Source organism: Coenobita brevimanus, chromosome 26 (genome assembly GCF_032717465.1).
Source record: "Coenobita brevimanus isolate Jiangsu-jjx chromosome 26, ASM3271746v2, whole genome shotgun sequence".
NCBI lineage: Eukaryota > Metazoa > Arthropoda > Malacostraca > Decapoda > Coenobitidae > Coenobita > Coenobita brevimanus.
The window spans coordinates 34,919,966-34,941,363 of NC_136979.1; the positions used below are offsets into that span (position 1 = coordinate 34,919,966).

General features: G+C 40.7%; 1 protein-coding gene across 1 annotated transcript in view; it reads right to left on the minus strand.

The window, feature by feature from the left end:
* The window catches only part of LOC145394002 (protein amalgam-like), a 240,833-nt gene that overhangs the window by 38,203 nt on the left and 181,232 nt on the right, over nucleotides 1-21,398 (minus strand). The window contains exon 4 of the mRNA XM_080267973.1: nucleotides 4,322-4,477. Coding sequence (XP_080124099.1) covers nucleotides 4,322-4,477 — 156 coding nt within the window. The remainder of the gene's footprint in view (nucleotides 1-4,321; nucleotides 4,478-21,398) is intronic.

The following is a 21,398-nucleotide window of genomic DNA, read 5'->3' on the forward strand; positions in this document are numbered from 1 at the left end:
TTGGTTCCCTTAGCATATATATATATATATATATATATATATATATATATATATATATATATATATATATATATAATTTATTTATTTTTTTGTATATTGCCATGGCGACATTAACCAAATAGTTTTATATTTTCCTCCCCCCCCCCATATTTTCCGCTCGGTAACAGAAACTGACTGAAAATTAGTAAAAAGTTAACGGGACTGGCGCAGGAAACAAGTCAGTCAGCGGTCAGGGTAAATATTCCATGACAAAAGTTGAGGGCAAGTGTCCAGCGTGAATAAATGATGGCACAGATTCCGATATTCCTGCCTCATGTTATACTAACCCAGGGTGTCAGCCATGGAAGCCTTCCCCTCCAGAGAGATAACCTCCTTTGCGTTCTGCCTCACAGTTTTTTAGTGCACGGGTTGACAAGTATTGTCAGTCTTTCATGTATACAGTGGGTCATCTCTGGAACTGTCTTCCTCTTTCTGTGTTTCCCGCTGTCTGTGGCCACCAGATTAGCAGTGGGTCTCCAAGCAGCTCAAAATGAACGGGTCGTCAGTTACTTTTTTTTTTTTCTTTTTTTTTCCGAGAGAACCTCAAATTTTGCAGGCTGTCAGTCTGTCATTCTCTCATTTTTCTTATAAGAACCCTACGGACGATTATCATTTGTTTTGAGAGTTCCTCGGCGATAAAGAGGTTAATATGAGAGAGAGAGAGAGAGAGAGAGAGAGAGAGAGAGAGAGAGGGGGGGGGGCAAATTATGTGATCGACAAGAGGGAACGAGGCACAGGTTTCCGTCTGAAGTTCATGCTCTCCCGCTAACCTTGTGCTTTGTTTCTGCTCGTCAGTTACACGTTTCAGTCAGGTGTGGCGTCTCCCTAACTGAATAACATCACCATTAGACAGCACGAACAAAATAATCATAACGTGGCTGTGGCTGAGGGAAATTAAAAAAAAAAAAAGAATGAGGCAGAAAATTGTGAAAGTTCAGATCTCCGTACGACTTTAAATATCAGCCATGGAGGAAAAAACAAAAAATATTTTAAAAAGGGTGTGTGTGGGGTGTAACAAAAGGGAAATAAAGGCAGCGTTTTTTGACCCCTAGAGCCGAATAACGTCTTGTGTAGTTTAATGTTCCGATTTCCAGACGACTCATTCATATTAAGAGAGTCCTGCTAACTCGAGGGGTTAGCTACAGCCTTCATTAACCACTAAGGACCTCCACTAAATGGTGTCAAATCGTCTGTTCAGTGGCCAGAATAAACGAAAAAACTCAGATGCCGTCGAGTTGAAGGAGTGAAATGAGAACTCCGAAACGCCAGACCTTCCTATGGCGTCATACGTATCAGCCATGGAGACAAAACAACCAAACCTTTCAAAAAGTGAGGACGTGGGGTGGCATATCCGGGAGATGCATATATTCTAACCCTTTCAGCCTAGTGACGTTTTCATTTTATTTTTCCTGTCATCATCTGAGTTTATTCCCTCTTAGGAGATACTGGAAGGGCTAGATGTAGAGTTAATAAACATCACTGCTCGAGTTCCCTCCAAAAGTACTGAATAAATAAATAAATAGAATCGTTTGAAAACATCAAGAATAACGATATGTAGAGGTCGTCGGATTGAAAGATTAAATGAGAAATGTTAAACCCAAACTCTCATTCGGCGTCATATATTGCATTTATCACCACAGAGGGAAAAAAAAAATATATTAGCATGTAGGGTGAATTCCAGGGGAGCTGCATATGATATTTAAACAAGACAGAATTCAGAGCAAAACTTCTCAGCTGCGTTATCAAATCTGAATTAATTTATGGATGTAAAAAGTGTGGCAGTGAAATGACATGGCATCAGAGTAATAATCGTGTGCTGTATTCATGAACTCTCCTAAGCATGAGTCGTATGTAGGATTGTTTGTCTCCCCATTTTTCTTTACTCACACAGCTGCCTAACGCTTCAAATCGAAAATAGAGTAAACGGTGAGGTAAAAAAAAATACGATCCATCAATAATATTAATGATGATTTTTTTATATGGAGACTGTTCATCATCATACAGTAATTGGTTACCAGTTTACATATCTTCAGTTTAGAAAATTACTAATCGCGTTACAACGAAATTGGAATAAGCGGTGAGGTGAAAAATAGGGCCAAACAATATGATTTTCTATAATAATTCAGTGCTACGGAGATTTACACTAAAAACTGGTTATGATGCTTTATGAATACACTCATCCCATGTGTGCTCGCCTCAACACGGAATAATTTGCGAGTCAGCTGATAGGCTTCACTGTCAGCTGCACGTCAGACCCGCCATCACTGCCACCTGACCAATCCCCCCACCCTCATCCCTCGCTTCATCACTTCCCCCTCAGTTCTGCCCCACCCCACCCCCTCTACACACCTCACACTTCGCCTACCCTTCCCTGTCGCCTTTCTGCTCCCATTCCAACGCCCACCCATCCCTTATGTGCCTATCACTCCAACACCCACACCCCTCTCACGCCTTCCTTCAGTGCTTCTCCCTCTGACCCCCCTCTTCTCTAACTCGTGTACCTCCAGTCCTCTCCCATGAACCTCCCCTCCTCTCTTCCCCACTCATCACCTCCCCATTCAGTTCAGCTTCCTCTCTCACACATGGCCTCTTTCACATTGACTCCTGACCTATTCCCACCTTTCATTATCCTCACCCATCCCACCAAGTTGCTCTCTCTTTACAGTAACCCTTCCACCCCCTTCCCAGCTACCCACCAGCCTTCTCTTCACTTCGACACCCTTCCCACAGCCCTATCTCCTTGACTTACTTCTCACTCCTCCTGCCGTTCCCTTCCCACTGCATTCCCTTTCTCATTTCTCCTTTTCACCCCTCCTATGTCCCTTCCTTAATTCACCCTCATCTCTTCACCTGTTCCTTCCTTACTCCTCCCTCCACTCTGCCACCTTTAACCTGCACTCCGTCTTAATTGACCCTCGCCTTACCTTTTCCTCACCTACCTCAACCCTATTTCCCCTCCACTGTGCACTCTTCCCCTCTTCTCTCTTCTATCTCCTCCCTACCCACCCGCTGTCCCATCTCTCCCGCCCCATTCCCCTCACCCTCCCACCATGCCTCTCCCCTACTACCTTCTCACCTACCCAATCCCTCTATTCTTATTCCCCAATATACTTTGTACTTTCACATCAATCACCCTCCATGCCAATATATCACCACCCTCTTCTATCCTCCTATCCCCTTCCCTAATCTACCATCCTATCCTCTCTCCTATCCTCATCACCCAATCCCTTCTCCCCTCTCTCCTTCCCCACCACCTTCCTCTCTCTCTTGATATAAATAATTCCCATCAGACGACATGGGGAACTAGAGAAACATCGACCCCACATTTCAGGCCTTCCATTACCTTTATTTGATCAGTGTTCGTGAGTGTGTTGGTGTTGATCCCCCACCTTAATGTGTAATGGGTGGCCTCTTATCTCTCTCTCTCTCTCTCTCTCTCTCTCTCTGTCCTGCCTTGTTTTCCACACTTCACCCCTTCACCCTCTCATATTCCCTTATTTCCTCACCAAGTTTCATTCTCTTTGCCTTATTTTCGTCACATTTCGTCACATTTTTCTCCTGTCCGTTTGATGACCTGCTTCCCACCCCATCCTTTCCATATATAACACCTAAAATTTACCAGCGTAAGGAAATCGTCGGGTTTCAGGTTAAATGTTAAATAATATCGTCTTCTGGTGACCTAAGTATGCTTGAAAAAATCTTCTAGTCTTGACAATATAGTAAATAAAACCGTCTGATTTTTTTTTTGCGATATACCACTCCGACCAGACCACTCGTTTCCCACTCATCTCTCTCCCACTCCCCACTCGACATCCCCCTGCCTCACCCACTCTTTCTCAATTCACAGTCTTCCACTCACCCTTTCTCAGTTCACTATCTCCACTTACCATCATTCAGTCTCCGGAGCTTCTCCCACTCCACTACCCTTTCAACCCCACTCACTACTCCACTTTTCTCCCACTCCCCTCGCTTCCTACCCCGCTCTCCCCTTTCCCCCGGTGTTCCTACTTTTCCACTCGCCACTCATTCCCACTTCCCCACTCATGCCCACTCCCCGCACTCATTCCCATTCTTCCAAAAATTCCCGTTACCCCACTGATTCCCTCTCCCCCACTGATTCCCGTTCCCCCCACTGATTCCCACTCCCCCACTCATTCCCACTCCCCCACTCATTCCCACTCTCCCCACTCATTCCCACTACCCCACTCATTCCCATTCCCCCCACTCATTCCCACTCCCCCACTCATTCCCACCCCCACTCATTCCCATTCCCCCCACTCACCATATCCCCTGGCCGCATCGATGAGCCTCTTGTCCTCCCTCTTCCACACATAAGAGGGCTGCGGCACCCCACTCGCCCCACACACCAGCTCCGCCCTCTCGCCCTCCTCCACCAGGGTGTCCCCACTCGTGTTCCCGTCCAGGATCTTCGGAGGAACTGTTGAGAGAGAGAGAGAGATTAAGATTGGGTTTGGAGTATTTTTTGTTTTTTGTTTTTTTAGTATGTGTTGTAGTTCTAGTGTGTGAATGACTGATGATTTAGTGTAGAAATGATGATGATGATGGAGATGATGATATAGGAATTATTCAACCTCTCTGTTCCTGGATCTTGGGAGACACTGTTGGCAGGAAAAAAAAATGATTAGGATTTATTCCAAGGAGGATTTATTTTTCATTTTTCCTGAGAGATAGAGTGAAAAGTGAAATAAACATGCGTACTCCTATGTTAAAAAAATTTTGCTTTATTTTTGGTACGGGAATATTATAAATACAACAAAGATTTCTATATTTTAAAGGATGATTTTTATAACATTCAACTTTTTCAGGTCATCAAGACTGCAAGGAACAAAAACACACCAGGAAAAGTAAGTGTATGTCCTTCTGCGTTCTTTTTATCCATTTCTACATACTGTATTTTCATATTTCTACATATTTCTATATATTTTCATTGGGTATTTCAAACAAATGTTTTTAAATACTTTCACAGTAGCTAATCTCTCTCTCTCTCTCTCTCCCTCTCTCTCTCTCTCTCTCTCTCTCTCTCTCTCTCTCTCTCTCTCTCACACACACACACACACACACACACACACACACACACACACACACACACACACACACACACACACACACACACACACACACACACACACACACACACACACACACACACACACACACACACACACAGGATATGTGTATTGATACATAATATCGTAGTATAGACATACGCATATATATATGGGCTATGTATAACATAAAATATATTTGTGTGTGTGTGTGTGTGTGTGTGTGTGTGTGTATAAATTAATTATCCACCATCAATAAAGCTGGACCTACAGGTGGGTTCGTATATTGCGCCGCCCAATCTTGTGTTGCAGAGGCAACATAGTGTGCGTGTATGGGGAACGAGGACGTTTTGGCTGCATCATGAAACTGCTCCTTAAACATGCAAGCAATATATGTCTTAGAAGAAGCCGACACTATAAATAATGAAAAAGAAAAATAGATATGAAAAAGGGCAGTAGAAATTGATGCAAGATGGACACTGGTGACGCTTACTGAGCCGCCCCCACGACACACGGAAAGTAGGTTGCGTAATGTTGAACCATCTTTTATTTCGCATCATTTTCACGATTTCGTTGTCAATATAGTGCTGAGGAATAAGAAATGTGTCCTGTAAAGCGAATGAGTGAATGAAGAAAGAGCAGTGTCGGGTGCAGTGAGTGACGTAATGGAGAGAATGGGGGTACTCAGCCGTGCAAGCGGAACAACAGAAATCTGAAACTGAGACTGAGAAAAATCGCGCGTGACCTTCCTCCGCACGTCCCCTCCATCCCACGCCCCCCCACCACCACCACCCCCTCCTGGCGTTTTCCCCCCCTCCCTTTCGATCCCGTTCTCCTCCCCTCCTCTCCTCTCCCGATTTTTGTCCTTCCGTTTCACCTCCCGATACTCTCACCCGATGGAATGCCTCAAGACAGAGCTGAGATTCTTACGATATTTTTCCTCGTAACTAAGAATCATTTGCAGGAATAACAGAAGACGTCGGATTGTAGGCTTCATCATGATCAACAACACCATCATCATCACCATTATCATCATCAGCAGCAACACCATCATCACCACCATTATCATCACCATACCAGCTTTCCTCATTAAATCACAACAGCATGTGTAATGTCTGAGTTGATTAGAGAGTCATGTTTTTCATCAGGTAAGGAGCATCTCATCGTTGTCAGTAATTTTCTAATGCGTCCAACTGTGGGCATATACTCCACAGTCCGTTCCCAAGGCACGTCCACATGTCATCACTTCAACGCCAAGTCCCACGGTCCATATTGAATATATTCGGTCTGTCTCATACAGAACTGATGTATTGGTATTAGCTGGGGTATTTTTACGACATGTCAGCGGGTCGTCTGGTAGATCAATAAAGTCTACTTTAACTAATCTCAGATCCTTGTATCCTGCCCCAGCCGGGCTTCGAACTTGGGTTCATTAGAAATTCAGAGCACCTCTCTACCGACTCGGCCACTCCACATATACCTGTATATATATATATATATATATATATATATATATATATATATATATATATATATATATATATATATATATATATATATATATATATATATATACAGAGAGAGAGAGAGGGGGGGGGAAGGAAGGTGAGAGAGATACAAACTACGTTGAAAATAAATAGACATTTTGTAAAATACTGTACGAAGGAATATGCCCGTTCACTAAGATGGGCCTTACTTTTAAATTACATATACTGATTTTGTGTCTAGTCTGTTACATGCAACGTAGTCGAGACCTTGGGGACTGTAGAAGTTATAGTCTTCAGAAACCTCTTTGGTATGATATATGTGTCCCGCGCTCAAGTAAATCACGCCGTGGTAACAAGAATATGCAGAAATATACGCCATCATACTGAACTCATGTAATCTGTCGTTATTATCAAAGTTACAAATATCACACAAGAAAAAATAAGAATGTAACTACAAAACGAATCATAAGGAAATACGTACACGAAAGCCTCCCAGGCCCACGAGAACACGACCCCAAGTCCTGACACACTTTACCATTATAGACTCTATTTTTACTGGAAACCCTCAAGAGGCTGACATGAAAATAACAAAAGGCCGCTTGGAGCGTCTGTATTATTTAGGAATAGTTGATACATTAAAGGGGAAACACCTAAGCATCTCACACTTAACATATTCATTTGTTTTCACCTGACGGAACTGGGCTACTTCCATGGCTTTGATCTTGTGTTACTGTTGTTACATAAAATTCAATTTGATGAGCCATAGCGAAGAAGTGTGAATCAGTCTCCTTGATTACTAGTCAAATCGACCCTTTAGTCAGCTTACACGTGGCCATCAACTGAACTGAAAGGGGTTGGGGATCACTGTCAGGTTAAAGTAAACACACTATAGATGCTAATAAAGATAAGCAAATTGTACTTTCCACTCTGCAACGAAACAAGAAAATTGCAAGCTGTGTTTTCCATGTCAGATCAGTGTTTTAATCTGTCAACACAGGAGGGTTTTTGCAAAGTTGATTGATTTGATTGATTGAAGGTAACAAAAATAAATAATTAAGACCGTATTATTTAAGGGTGAAAATTAGTACGGTATAGTAATAGAGAAAAAGCTGTGCAGGAGATAGCATTTTTCAACTCCCCACTTGTTGCAACAAAGCCTAAAGGAAAGATTGCAAGAGGTAGATGAATTTTCCCTGTCCAAGCAGTGTTTAATCCCATCTGCACTTGGGGCCTTTGCTAAGCTGATTACACTTGTCTGGAGGCGGCAAGAACAGGCGAAAAGAACACGTTATTGTGCTGAGCTTGTTATTGTGCTGAGCTTGTTATTGTGCTGAGCTTTTCTTCCCTTAACAACGATGCCATCTTTTTTTTGCAGTTTATTTTTGCTGTTACTGAACGATTTTGTTCAACTTAAGAGAACCCCTGGTAGTGGAAGAGTTACGGAAAGCTGTATTAAACCCCTCTAGTTTGGGAAGTCTCCTGTTGTGAGCTGAATAAAATCGTCTGAAGGTCACACACACACACACACACACACACACACACACACACACACACACACACACACACACACACACACACACACACACACACACACACACACACACACACACACACACACACTTCGCACTGAATGGTAAATGGTGCGTACATGCTTCTCTAGGTAGCAAGAAAGAAACAAAGGAAGATATTAAGATAATTATTTTTGCCAGGATAATTAATGGTTGAATCAAACCCATTGAGTTACGTGGTCTCTCCTTACCTGGATAAAATATAAAATCAGTGCAAGTAAAATAAAAGGCGCCATCGAATTACCCTTTCAGTACAAGATGTCTCCAATAAACTGAATGTAATTGTCTGGTCGGTTGGGTTATCAGTGGAATGTGTAAAATCGTCAACAGAATAGAATAACCAACTATGGCTTCAGGTAAGAAGGGATAAGATGTGTTTTGAGTGCTCCTCTCTCTCTCTCTCTCTCTCTCTCTCTCTCTCTCTCTCTCTCTCTCTCTCTCTCTCTAACAATGAATTATTCTTTACCACATAAGTACTTTCTCGTCAAAGTCAGAACTGCAGAAATACAAGAAACTCCACTAATGAGAGAAACACTATGTCTTATGAAAAGAAGGAAAATAATAAAAACCCGCGCAAAACAAGAGAGAATCACCATCGCACTTCCTCTTGTTTGTTTACATTTTTCGTTCTCTTTGGAGGGCGCCAAGTTTGTCATAATTGCCATCGGCCACCAGAGAAATATACCGTATATGTCATTCTGATTGTTTCTATAATGATTAAAAGAAAGTCTAGAAAGCTCACAACTCGAAAATAAAGATCTGCACTAATAATCCCTGAACAAAAACAAAACTAATAATTTCTCCGAAACAGAAGAGAATCGCCATTGCCGCCATCTTGCTTGTTTACACTTTCCCGTTTTCTTTGGGCGCCAAGTTTCCCTCTCTAATTGCCGACGGCCGCCAGAGAATGGATCACCCCAGTGGTTCCCTTAAAGAAGCCAGGAAGATTAGACCGGCTTCCAGCATAATTGATAATCCGCTTAGGTAAGAACGCCACGAATCCTGATAAGTGGGAAGCCCTGTTCGCACGGGGGTTGGAGGGGGAGATAAAAGAAGGTATATAAAGAAACAAGGGTGTGAGAAATGGGGGAGCTGCATAAGGAAAACCCGTACTGGGGATAATGGAGGTACCAGACTCGGTTAATGATTTCGGTACCAAAAATATAATCAAGCGTCACTGAACTTTTATGGACAGGTAAAAGAGAGGCCTGTTCATTGTTCAACGAGTATATCCAATTTGTAAAATATTCTTAAAAAAAAAAAAAAATGAATTCGGTAGCAAACATGATCAGGCAACGCAGATCATTATAAGCACGAGCTATATTATTTTCTATAATATTAACCTTCTGTATATGTTAATCTCACGCTGAAATGATCTTACTAACATAAATATATATATCAGCTCCAGTTAACTTCATAAGCATGGATAAGATTAGCTTTTTTTTGTTTTGTTTCCAAGATGTATGAAAATTCCCACATTAAACTATTAAAAACAGTATTAAAAAGATAATTCCGTCACATAACATCATCAAGCATCGGAGGGCATTATATACAGTAAATGGATGTTTTGACTATAATTTTCACACAATATAATAGTCTGCTAATATTCAGAAATGCATATGTTTTGGTGGTAATATAAAAACGGGGAGAGGATTGTAATGTATCTTGAAATGATTTTTGTGTAAATGGTGATTCCACAGAGCATTTTGACAGCATATATTCTTCACTCTTGCTTTAAAAAGTCGTTAAGGTAAGGATGTGTAGAACTTAAAAATAATCTCCATCAACCCCTTGAACAGAGAGAGAGAGAGTAAAATTGAAGAATAAGAGCAGAGTTGCTCTGGAACCTGCGGCGAGACTCTTATTTCAAACAGTTTGCCGTGAAAAGTAGTTAACCATAACAGAGAGATCCACTATACCCAGATTCTGGAAGTTTGCGCCACCACAGGTGTCAGCTGACAGCAAATTTGGATTCTCCATGTCAAATAACCTCGTATGGGACCACTTTTATGTCTCAGTAGGCATAAATTAAGCACTTAGGCCTATACTACAGTTGTCGCTAGATGGCGCCATCCCAGGTGTCGGCTGATGGCAGATTTGGATTATCCATGTCAAATTACTGTATATGGTACCACTTTTATGTCTTCAAAGGTCTCCTTTTAACAAATCCGCCAGAAGCAGAAGAACTCTGGCAACACATTGACATGCTGGTTATCGCCGCAGGTAAAAATTATTGTAATTACACGAGAGAGAGAGAGAGAGAGAGAGAGAGAGAGAGAGAGAGAAGGGGGGGGGAATACAACGTGGGCAGGACTGTCGTAGTGAAAGGATAATGCACTTTGTAGTATTAAACAAACAGTATTCCCGAACTCTACAGCATTTCCACATGGGTCTGTTATCTAAGTGGCATTGGAGACGTCGTAGGGCCTTTTTCTAGGCGATTTATTCTGCCCGTTACGCCGTTTTATCATCTTGTACGTCGCCACTAAAAGTATTCAGATAAAATAAAAGATAACAAGAAAGTGTACTAAGCATACCAAATCGCTAAGAAAAAGGTGTTTGGGAGCTCACAGTGGCACCTAAAATATTCCCCCAAACATATAACGTATTGAGTATATACAGCAGAGCCAAACAAATAACATTCAAACATTCTAACCTCGTCACGCATAGTCCAACAGCTATTTTTTTGTTTATTTGTTTTATTTTTGTATCATCCTGGTCAGAGATTTGCCTGGCCTGAATAATATTACCTGCTGCCGTACGTGCCTGACCATGCACGGGATAGGGATATTACTTGTCCTGAAGGGCAGAGGTTAAATGTAGAATCCGCAGCTGTGTATTAGGTGGAGCGGGGTGCGTGATAATTGTTGGTGGTGGATATTATTATTATTATTTTTATTATTATTACTGCTGTTGTGGTTATTGTTTTTGTTGCTTCTGGTTTTCTATTGTTGCCGCTGCTGTCTTGTTTTTGTTGTTTTCTTTCTGTTCCAGGCTCATTTGGACGTGAACCCAGTCAATTGCATTTTGAACCTACCCTTTTCTTTCCACCATCCTCTTTTTGGGTGATAGGGGAAAGAGTAAATGGGCGTTTTTTTTAATTTATGGTTATTACTTTACGATTATTCAAAAAGCTTACCGATGATGATGATGATGGTTGTAGAGTGAAGGTGAATAGAGTGCGGAAAATATCTTCATCTGTTATCTGTAAATTTCCCACTTGTTCATAAAATAACACCTCTCTAAGATTGTTCTGAGAGCTTACCCTTCACTTCGAGGACTTTTATTATTATTATTATTATTATTTTTTTTTATTTTTTATTATTATTATTACTATTATTGTTACTACTACTACTACTACTACTACTACTACTACTACTACTACTATTACTGTTACTACTACCACCACCACCACCACCACCACCACTTCCGCCAGACGGTTTTATTTGGCTGAAGGGAGATTTTTACTGCAAGAGTTTTTTTTTTTTTTTTTCTAATAAGTAATATCGTACGTTGTTAGTCAGAATTCCGTAGAACTAAAAAATAAGAAAAAGAATGTTGATGCCGAATGACTTAGATACGATAATAATAGAATTGCCTCGCTAAGATATACGCAAAATTTTGAAACCTTGCCCAACACCGTAATATATCATTCAGGGCAACAGTTATGGCTTTACTGCAGAGGACTTACATTACATACCTTCAAGTATTCCCTGTATGATTCTAAAATATACCTCTTTTATTCTAACTTGGCCTAAAATTGCCATCTCTCCACCGTGAATGCCGAGCTATAGCAGTAGAGTAACACTAGAAAATGATGTCAAGAGGAAGTGCTGTGGAAAGGATGTAGTGCTGTAATATTATCTTCTACCACTGACCCATGTAAAATATGCTGATAACGGACAAAAATCTAGGTCAGGTTAACGTAAAAACAGTATAGTCGCATATTTCTAAGCTATATATTTATTCATTATATTTATCCTGCAAAATTTCAAAGACTGTAAGATGATAAATACAGCTACATACCCGAGAAAGTAGAGTTTGAAGGAAGTACTCATGTGTTAACCTTTTTATCCATCAGTCTCTATAATTATAAACTCTAGACCACAGTAGACAAGTATATCCACAACAGTCCCTCTATAATTATTTGTGTGTTAAACCTGTACACCTATCACTCTCTATAATTATTCACAAACTCAGAGACCTTAATAGACCTGTGTATCCACCACAGTCCCTGTATAATTATTTCCGTAGCCTAAACACGGAACTAAACCTACCTCTAAATTTCGGTCCAACACGTAATACATCATGCAGACAAGATTACAGCTTTATTACAAACGACCCCGGCTCCCTGCATTACTGGCTCGCTAACTTTACTAATTAAATTTATCATGGCAGGCTTTTTCTCCGCTTGATAAAGAAAACGGACTCTGGGTGGGAGAAGATGGAGGGTGTGTTGCGCGATTTAAGGGGTGGCATTTTTATTTGGTTTGCCTTGCTTAGGAGTTGGTGTGAGTTGATTGTAAGGGGTGTATATTCTCTCTCTCTCTCTCTCTCTCTCTCTCTCTCTCTCTCCATGTGTGTGTGTTGCATCATAAGCTGTCCGGTAAGTGGGATCAGCTCGTGTGCACTGTCTAATTGGAGATTGTGCCGAGTTTCTTTGTATAGGAGATAACCTTGGCCCAAGCCTTCACCTCGCCCATACCGTCCAGCGTATTCCAAACTCACCCACCTTATTATGTACGCTCGTTCCAACTTTTTTTTTTTACCTTCCAGATTCAGTCTTATGATAATTTCCTTCCCACAGAAAACACTGCCCCTCTTATTACTTCCGTTTTCACAGGGACTACCCATCTTACCCCCTCCCACCGCCCACTACCATCCCCTCGCCCACTCCCATCCCACCCCAGCTCGCCCACTCCCCTCCGCCCACCCACCCAGGCATGAAACAACACGTATCTAACAAAGAAAAATAAATAAATAAATAAAAAATAAACGATAGGACTGACTTTGGGCACACTTTCATGGGCACTGCACTGATCTAAACCAGTCCAGTAAACCTAAAGTAACCTAAAATGACCTAATATGACTGAAGTAGGCTTGAACTGACCTACTTTGAGTCTGAACAGAGGTAATATAACTTGAATGACTGTACTCTTTTCATTGCAACATGGCCCAAAATCGCTATATATCCTTCATGAGATCTGAGTTGTAACAATTGATTAACTCTAGAATACAATGCTAGTCACGAAAAAGTGCTGTGGAAGGGATGTATAGCAGTAGCATTATCTTTCTCTGCCACGCTTCTACATGAAACAAACCTCATAAGGACCAAATTCTGGGCCAGGTTAAGATAAAAATCGTATAGACTGGACTAATGATGACACGTGTGGCAGTAAATGGATCTGTGAGGACGTGAATGTATCAATCCTGAGTAGGCCTAGACCTGTAATTGCCCTGATGACCTCTCTGACCCCAATTAAGACTGAAATGATGTAATTGCACCGAAAGTAACCTGTTTTTACTCTCTCTCTCTAATCACCGCTTCCTCACTCCATTTTCCCCTCTCCTTCCCTTCCTCTCATTCCTTTTCCCCTCTCCTGTCTTCCTCTTCGTAAAAATGTCAATTATCACATATTCCTCTCTTCCACTGCATTTCTCCCCTCCCTTCTGCCATCTTTTCATTTTCCATCTTATTTTTAGAGAGAGAGAGAGAGAGAGAGAGAGAGAGAAATGCAAGGAAGATAAAACAAGAATATGGAGAAATGGAAGTGCGGTATGAAGGGTTGCATTTTGTTGCGTTGTTGCCCTGTTTCTCTTATTGTGTTGGTTGTGGTTGTTTTGATGTGGTTGTGGTTGTTATGGTTGTGGTGGTTGTGGTTTTAGCTGTGGTAATTGTAGCTGTTATTTTTATCGCAATTGTTGTGGTGATTGTGGCTGCTGCTTTGTCATTCCTGTATGGTGATTGCATCGTTATTGAAGTTCTTCCATATTGCTGTCATTATTGTCGTCTTTTATTACGGCTGTTGTTTTAGAAGTGTGACCCCAGTGGACCGCAGGTGTCCCGGGTCCCTCACCTGCACGCTCACACAATTTTTTCCATGCTGAAGAATTGCCTGCCTTGTGAGTGTGTGTGTTAGAGGTTGGTGTTATGAGGAGGTGCGGTGTGTGTGTGTGTGTGTGTGTGTGTGTGTGTGTGTGTGTGTGTGTGTGTGTGTGTGTGTGTGTGTGTGTGTGTGTGTGTGTGTGTGTGTGTGTGTGTGTGTGTGTGTGTGTGTGTTGAAGAATTGCCATCCTTGTGAGTGTGTTCTGGACGGTGCTCTTATAAGGAAGTGAGGTGTGTGGTGTGCTCTGCTGGATATTTGGTTCTAACGTGCTGTTCTCTGGTGTAGTGAGGTGTAATGTGGTGTGTAGTGTGGTGGGATATTGTGTAATGCGAGGGTAAGATGTGGTGATGATGTGGAGTGGTGTGGTGTGGTGAAGGTGTGGAGTGATGTGGTGTGGTGTGGTGATGGTGTGGAGTGATGTGATGTAGTGTAGTGTTTAGTGTGGCCTGGTGTGGAGTATGCGGACTATTTCCCTTACCGTGTTGAAGGATTGCCTACCTTGTGAGAATGAGAGCTGGAGTGTGGTATTGTGGTGAGAGAATGTGGTGTGAGGTGTGGTGTGGTCTGAGGATGGTGTGGTCTTAGTATGATGTGTAAGAGTGAGGCTTTGTGAGGTGTGTGGGGTAGTGTGAAGATGAATTGTGTGATCGTTTTGTATATAGTGTGTATTGGTGTGTGGGGTGGTGTGGTGTTAAAAAGTTGCCTGTGTTTTGACATTTTGGGATGATGAGTGGTGGTGGTGATGTGAGAGTGGTGTGTGAGGTGGTGTGGTTTCATGTGCTGTGGTGTGGTGGTAAGAGGATGTGGAGGGTGGTGTGGTGGTATTAAAGTGACATGTGTGCTGAGATGTGCTGTGGTGTGAAAGGGAGATGTGGTGTAACATAGTGTGGTGTGATGTAAGCAGAAGTGTGAAAGTGAAGAATTTGTGAGTTATGTGGACTAGTGTGGAAGTGAGGCATGTGAGATAAGTGTGCGATTTTATGAGTAATGTGAGTCCGTGTGAATGTGGCAGTATGAGACGCAGGTGTCGTGTGCTGAAGTGTGACCTTGGGGAAGATATTGATCAGGGCATTAAAGTGTGTTGTGTTGGGCTGTAATGGTATTGTGAGGCGTGTGTGTGTGTGTGTGTGTGTGTGTGTGTGTGTGTGTGTGTGTGTGTGTGTACAATATTTGTAAGTCTTTCTGTAGTATCTCTCTATCTGTCTGTCCTTATAAATTACCGCATGTCACAGCAGTAAAGGAATTCATATATCATGAAGGAGAGCAACAATACAGCAGTAAAAATTACGTATTCGCAATAAAGAGGTATATATTCATAGTATCACCAACATTGCTCCATCCTTCAATCACGCACCAGTCTCCACCAATACTTTTTTCCCTCCTCCCGGTGGTTTTCGTCCACGTATATATATCTCCAGCCCTCCAAGACACCTGCTGGCGCCATCAGTGATATATAAAGATTTGAATTTATTGTATCCCATCCGCGGTCCGCTCCCCCCGCGTCTGGAAGTGAAATCTGGCGCGCGGTTTCCCAAGAGTTTTGTTGTCTACTTAGGAAAGACGCGTGGCCGTTTGTCAATAACTGTCTTTTAGGATGACTGACGCTTTGAGAAATATTTACAACTACAATTTGCGTTTAATTATGGGAGAATTTACAGATTTAAATTTATATCGTTCATCAATTTATAATATTAATAAGAACTCCGAACTTGTCAGGAGTAAACAGTTACTGATGTCATGCCTCCAAATATAAAGTATATATATATATATATATATATATATATATATATATATATATATATATATATATATATATATATATATATATATATCTTTAACACATATAACCGTAAGATAGACGTACTTAAAGTTATGTGTATTAAATGTATGAATGACAAACAGCTCTCATTCACTGTAATACAGTATTTATTTATTTATTTGTTCACTTACTTCCTTACCAACGATAGAAAATCATTATATGTATCCTGTCTGCGGTTCGTTCGCATCTGGAAGTGAAATCTGGCTCGTGATTTCCTAAGATTTTTTTTTGTCTGCTGTGGAAAAATCCTTGACCAAACATTACACCTTTATTTTGAAAGATGATGGAAACTATGAGAGATATAAAGAGCTATTACTTTATTACACCCGCAGTATAAAAAGTGTGTAGCTATCATTTTGTCCACTTTATTTTAAGAAACAGAACGCATGTCATCCATTAATTTCAGAATCTCTTTCTTCGCCATACTTTGTAAATATAGATGAATTTGTACTCAGTTCACGCCCAGATTCTGGAAATTATATCTGACACGCGACTTCAAAAATTTTTTTTTTTTTTTTTTTGTCATGTGAAAACATGTTTGGCAGTTTATCATTAGTTTCTCGTTTTTGTGATGTAAATAGTAATAATAATAATAATAATAATAATAATGCCACCCTTATTGATAATGAAAGACTGCCACTTCCTTTGGTCAAACTTGATATTATGAAATATAGTCGTCGTTGTTTTATTTGTGAAGGTTGTTGTTGTTGTGATCCTCGGCTCATCTGAAGCGTGAACCCGGTGGACTGCAGGCTTGATTTGCCCTTCTTTTACAAACCATCGTCTCCCTTTAGGAGATAGGAAAATAGTTGAGGGACGTATGTATTACCAGGTAGTTGAACCGCCAGGTTATATCAGCGCCACCACGTGAAGGCGCCCCTCTCCAACATCATTTAATTTTGTATGAGATGTAAAGAGGACGGAGTATCTAACTGGTATTTTAACTGAGTAAAAAGAGCTCTCATTATGCCTTGCTTTTTTAGTTAAGAGAAATAAGCAGGGGAGGAGAGGGAGGAGGAGACCGAGGATGAGATGGAGGGGTGGAGTGGAGAGATATATGAGAGAGGAGGGTGTGAGCTAGGGTGAGGGCAGCGAAATGGCGGAAGACAGGCTGACGGAGGCGATTTGTTTGTGACAACCCCTTATGGGATTAAAGCGTCTGGCGATAGACAAATAGATAGATAGATTGATAAATAAGCAGAACGGAATGCCTTTATATTACAGTGTTGGGGATGGCCAGCTTATACTCTGCCAAACTTTACGCGGCCTGAGTCTGGGGTGTGTTTTCCCAAGAGATTCCTTGTCTCTTGTGGGAAAACGTTTGGTCATTTGTCACTCTTCAGCATTTGGAAACGATTAAGTATGTAAGAGAAAAGGCTGTTTCTCCGTTTTATGTTAATGTGTATGAATATTGACCTACTATTGCTCTTTCCTTTTTTTTTTTTTTTTTTTATGCGAGAGGTAAACAGTACGGAAAGTCCTGCTCTGACATATGAAATTAACGTAAGAGAATTTAACGGGTATCGCTCTGTTATATTTTACATCTCTTATAATTAAAACTCTGCGACACAGCGAAAAGAATGTCATACTTTAAAGCTGTTAGAGGTGGACGGCTCTCACTTTATCCCGTACTGTGTTTGGGTAAGAGGATTGATTGCACACACGTCGATCCACACCTCTAAGTGAAATCTGGGGTGCAAAGTCCCAAGAGTGTCATCGTCTTTTATTAGTGCCTCGGTTATTTGTCACACCATTCTTTACTAGGGATGAATAATATTAAAAGAGAGACGCTAAAGCTCGTGGTCTTTCTTACTTTAGATGGGAGGGAAAAAAATCTACATGTGTTTATTTTGTTTTCCTCGATAATATTGTTTTTGTTACTTTATTTCTCTTTTTTTTTCCCACAGGATGTGAATGACAGAATCAGTTATGGTTCGTATAATTCCTGCACTACAAGTAGATTTAATTATTTCTAGACGTTATATAATAGGCATAGAAAACGAAGTAAAGAGTCATTTGCAAGGTGTACTGATACTTAGAAGTGTGTGTGTGTGTGTGTGTGTGTGTGTGTGTGTGTGTGTGTGTGTGTGTGTGTGTGTGTGTGTGAGTGTGTGTGTGTGTGTGTGTACGACAAGCGAGTTCGGTCATATACTAGTCAGTCCGTTCTCCTCGATACCGAAGCCTAATTTACCACGCAAACACATGTATTTACTTCGCGTCTCGTCTCTCCCTCACAGTCATTACTCACTTTTTAGCATTCTTTAGCAATGAATTCGCTTGGTTTTGCATGCACGCTGAAGCATTTCTTTCTCCTAACTTTAAAGCCATTGAGTGTAATTTGCTGAGGGTGAAGTAGGAACGGTGGATGTGATAAAAGAAATGGCATGGATAGAAAGTCTGAGTAAATTATAAAATAGTAGCAGTATTAGAAGAAGAGGAAGGAGAGAGAGAGAGAGAGAGAGAGAGAGAGAGAGAGAGAGAGAGAGAGAGAGAGAGAGAGATGGGGGGGTGAAGTTTGGCAGCATTGCAACCCGGAGTTCAAAAACGTAAGAAGTGAGTGAAAGAAAAAGAGCGAATGAGGAGAGTTGGGAAGAAGGGAGAACATTAGGAGAGAGAGAGAGAGAGAGAGAGAGAGAGAGAGAGAGAGAGAGAAGGGGGAGGGATGGTAATGAATGACAGGAGGAAGAAGAAGAAGAATGAAAAGATGAAAAGAGGAAGACAGGTAAAGGAAGTGAATGAAGGATAGAAATGTGAAAAGAAGTTAATATAAGGAGTTGAGAAGACGACTAAGAACACCGTGGAAGCGAAAAAAGCCAGATGAGAGAGAGAGAGAGAGAGAGAGAGAGAGAGAGAGAGAGAGAGAGGAATAAATGAGAAAGTAAATATTATAAAGGAAAATGGTAAAAATAGTTCTGTTTCTACCCCGTCGCCTCCTACAAGCGTCACACTTTCTCATACTCATCATTATCTACTCGACTCTCTCTCTCTCTCTCTCTCTCTCTCTCTCTCTCTCTCTCTCATCCTAGCCTAGAGCGACGAGATAATCATCCTATTCGTGTGGTGCATAGACAGGCATGGTGAACTCCGGGATTAGGGGATAAGTTAATGGATAGCCTGGATAGGTGGCGTGTGGCCTCTTTTAGGGATGTACACGACTATTCATTTTTTCGTTTATTGTTTATTTACCTGTGATTTTATTTACTTATTTATTTTTCTTTATTCACTTCTTTTGGTTATTTATTTAGTCTGGCATTTATTCAGTCAGACAATAATATATATTTTCCTTATTCCGTACTTCTTTCCCTCCTTCCTTCTTTCCTACCTTTCCTTATTTTCTTCCTACCTTAAATCCATCTTTCCTTCCTTCGTGGAATTTATTCGGCTTTTCTTATTTTCCATTACTTTCTTTATTCTTTCGTCACCTTTCTTCTTTCTGGCGTCTTTTGTTTGTCTCTTTCATTCGCTTTGTATCTTGTTTTCCCTTTTTTCTTTTTTTTTGTGTGTGTCATTCTTCGCTTGCCATACCCTGTCTTTTTTTTTCTTTTTTTCATTCTTTCCTCCGTTTTCCTCCCCGTCTCTTCCTTCCTTCTTTCCTTCGCCAGTTTCCTCCTGTCATTTCAGTTTCCCCGTCCTTTCTAATTTGATTGATTCATACTTTAATCTCTTATCCTAAAACTCCTTCTCTCTGTAATTCTTCACATTTTTCTCCCTTTTTATTTCTTTTTTCTCTTTTGTTTCTGGCTTCACTGATTTTCTGTCTTTTATTTATGTTTGTTTCCTTGTTTAATATAATTCTGCTTTCATTGAGTTGTTCTTCATCTCTTTCTCTGTAATTCATCACCTTTTCCTCATTTTTTCCAGCCGTCATTTTTCTTTTTTTTATTTGTTTTTTTGCTGTATCTTCCCGTTACTAATTATGCTTACCTTTCTCCACGTCTCTGATTTACTCACTGATTCCTTACTTAGCTCGTCTCTCTTAATTCTTTACTTTTTCTACTTTAAATTTCTTCTTTCTCTGTCCTTTGTTTCGTCCTTGCTTCCTCATTAATCTGTTTCTTCTACCTTCCCCCTTCCCTCCCTCTTTCTCTCTCTCTGTCTCCCTCCCTCCCTTTCTTTATCGCGTCTCCCAATTAGTTCACCTTGCCCCCATTTTTAGGATTACATCTTACGATTTTTCTCATTTTAATCAGGCTTCCATTTGACTGTTTTATTTTCGGAAACCTCTTGTAGTGAAGTGATTAGTCCTTTCACTCCGGGGACCTACATTGCTTTTAATCCTGCTCTCACTAGGCGATTTTCCGTAGCTCAAAGGATACGTTTTTAATTGAAGATGTAAATGAAGGTTATACAGATCTTTCCTAACCCATTTGAAAAGCATATCCTGGGGAGAATCATTTCCTTTGAATATATTAAAACCATAATATTAAATACGTCATCGCCCTGAAGGGGTTAATGAAAGCCAGGTGTACCCTTGACCGTTCAAAAAGTGCCACCTGAGCGGAATATACAGGAAATTGTACTTAATCCTTTCACACAGGTAAGTTAATAATCTGCGTAATTCTTGCTATTTCCTTCCGGTAATATCCACATGTTAAAATATCTGTTCATGATAGGGTAGGGAAAGGCAATATTAAATCAATTTCTTGTCGATAATTCCCCTAGTAATGAACAGAAAATTAGTAGATGACACCAAGATTAAAATAAAACACGTCATGGAATTGAAGGGGTTAATACGAATAACGTGGAAAAATACGTCGTCGTGTTGAAAGGGTTAATTTTACTATTTCGTGTGTGAATCCATCTAATAGTTTTCCCTTCCTCTTTTTTTTTTCTCTCTCTCTTTCACGCATTTCTTATTACGAATATTCCCTCCCACATTTTTTTTCTTATCCTCTCTTTCACGGATTTCTTGTCACTAATATTCTTTCCTCCCTCTTTTTTTTCTGCTCTCTTTCACGCATTTCTTTTATTCTTTTTCTCTTCTCTTTCTTCGTTCTTCCGCGCTTCTGTTTACCTTTACTTCTGCCGTCTTCATTAGTCATATTTATTTTATCGTCTGAGGAAGGCAGGAACGAAAGGAGAGAATGAAAGGCGACAAAAGAGAAGGGAGGAAAAGAAGTGAATGAAGAAAGTATGGGATGAACGAGGGGACAGAACGAAAGATGACGAAAGAAGAATGCAATATAAATCAGTGAAAAGAACGGGGACGAAAGGTGACGAAAGAAATAAAAGAATGAAGGATTGGAAGAAAGGAAAAAAGGACAAAGTCAAAGAAAAATAGAAAAGACAGTGGAGCAACGAAAAAATGGAAG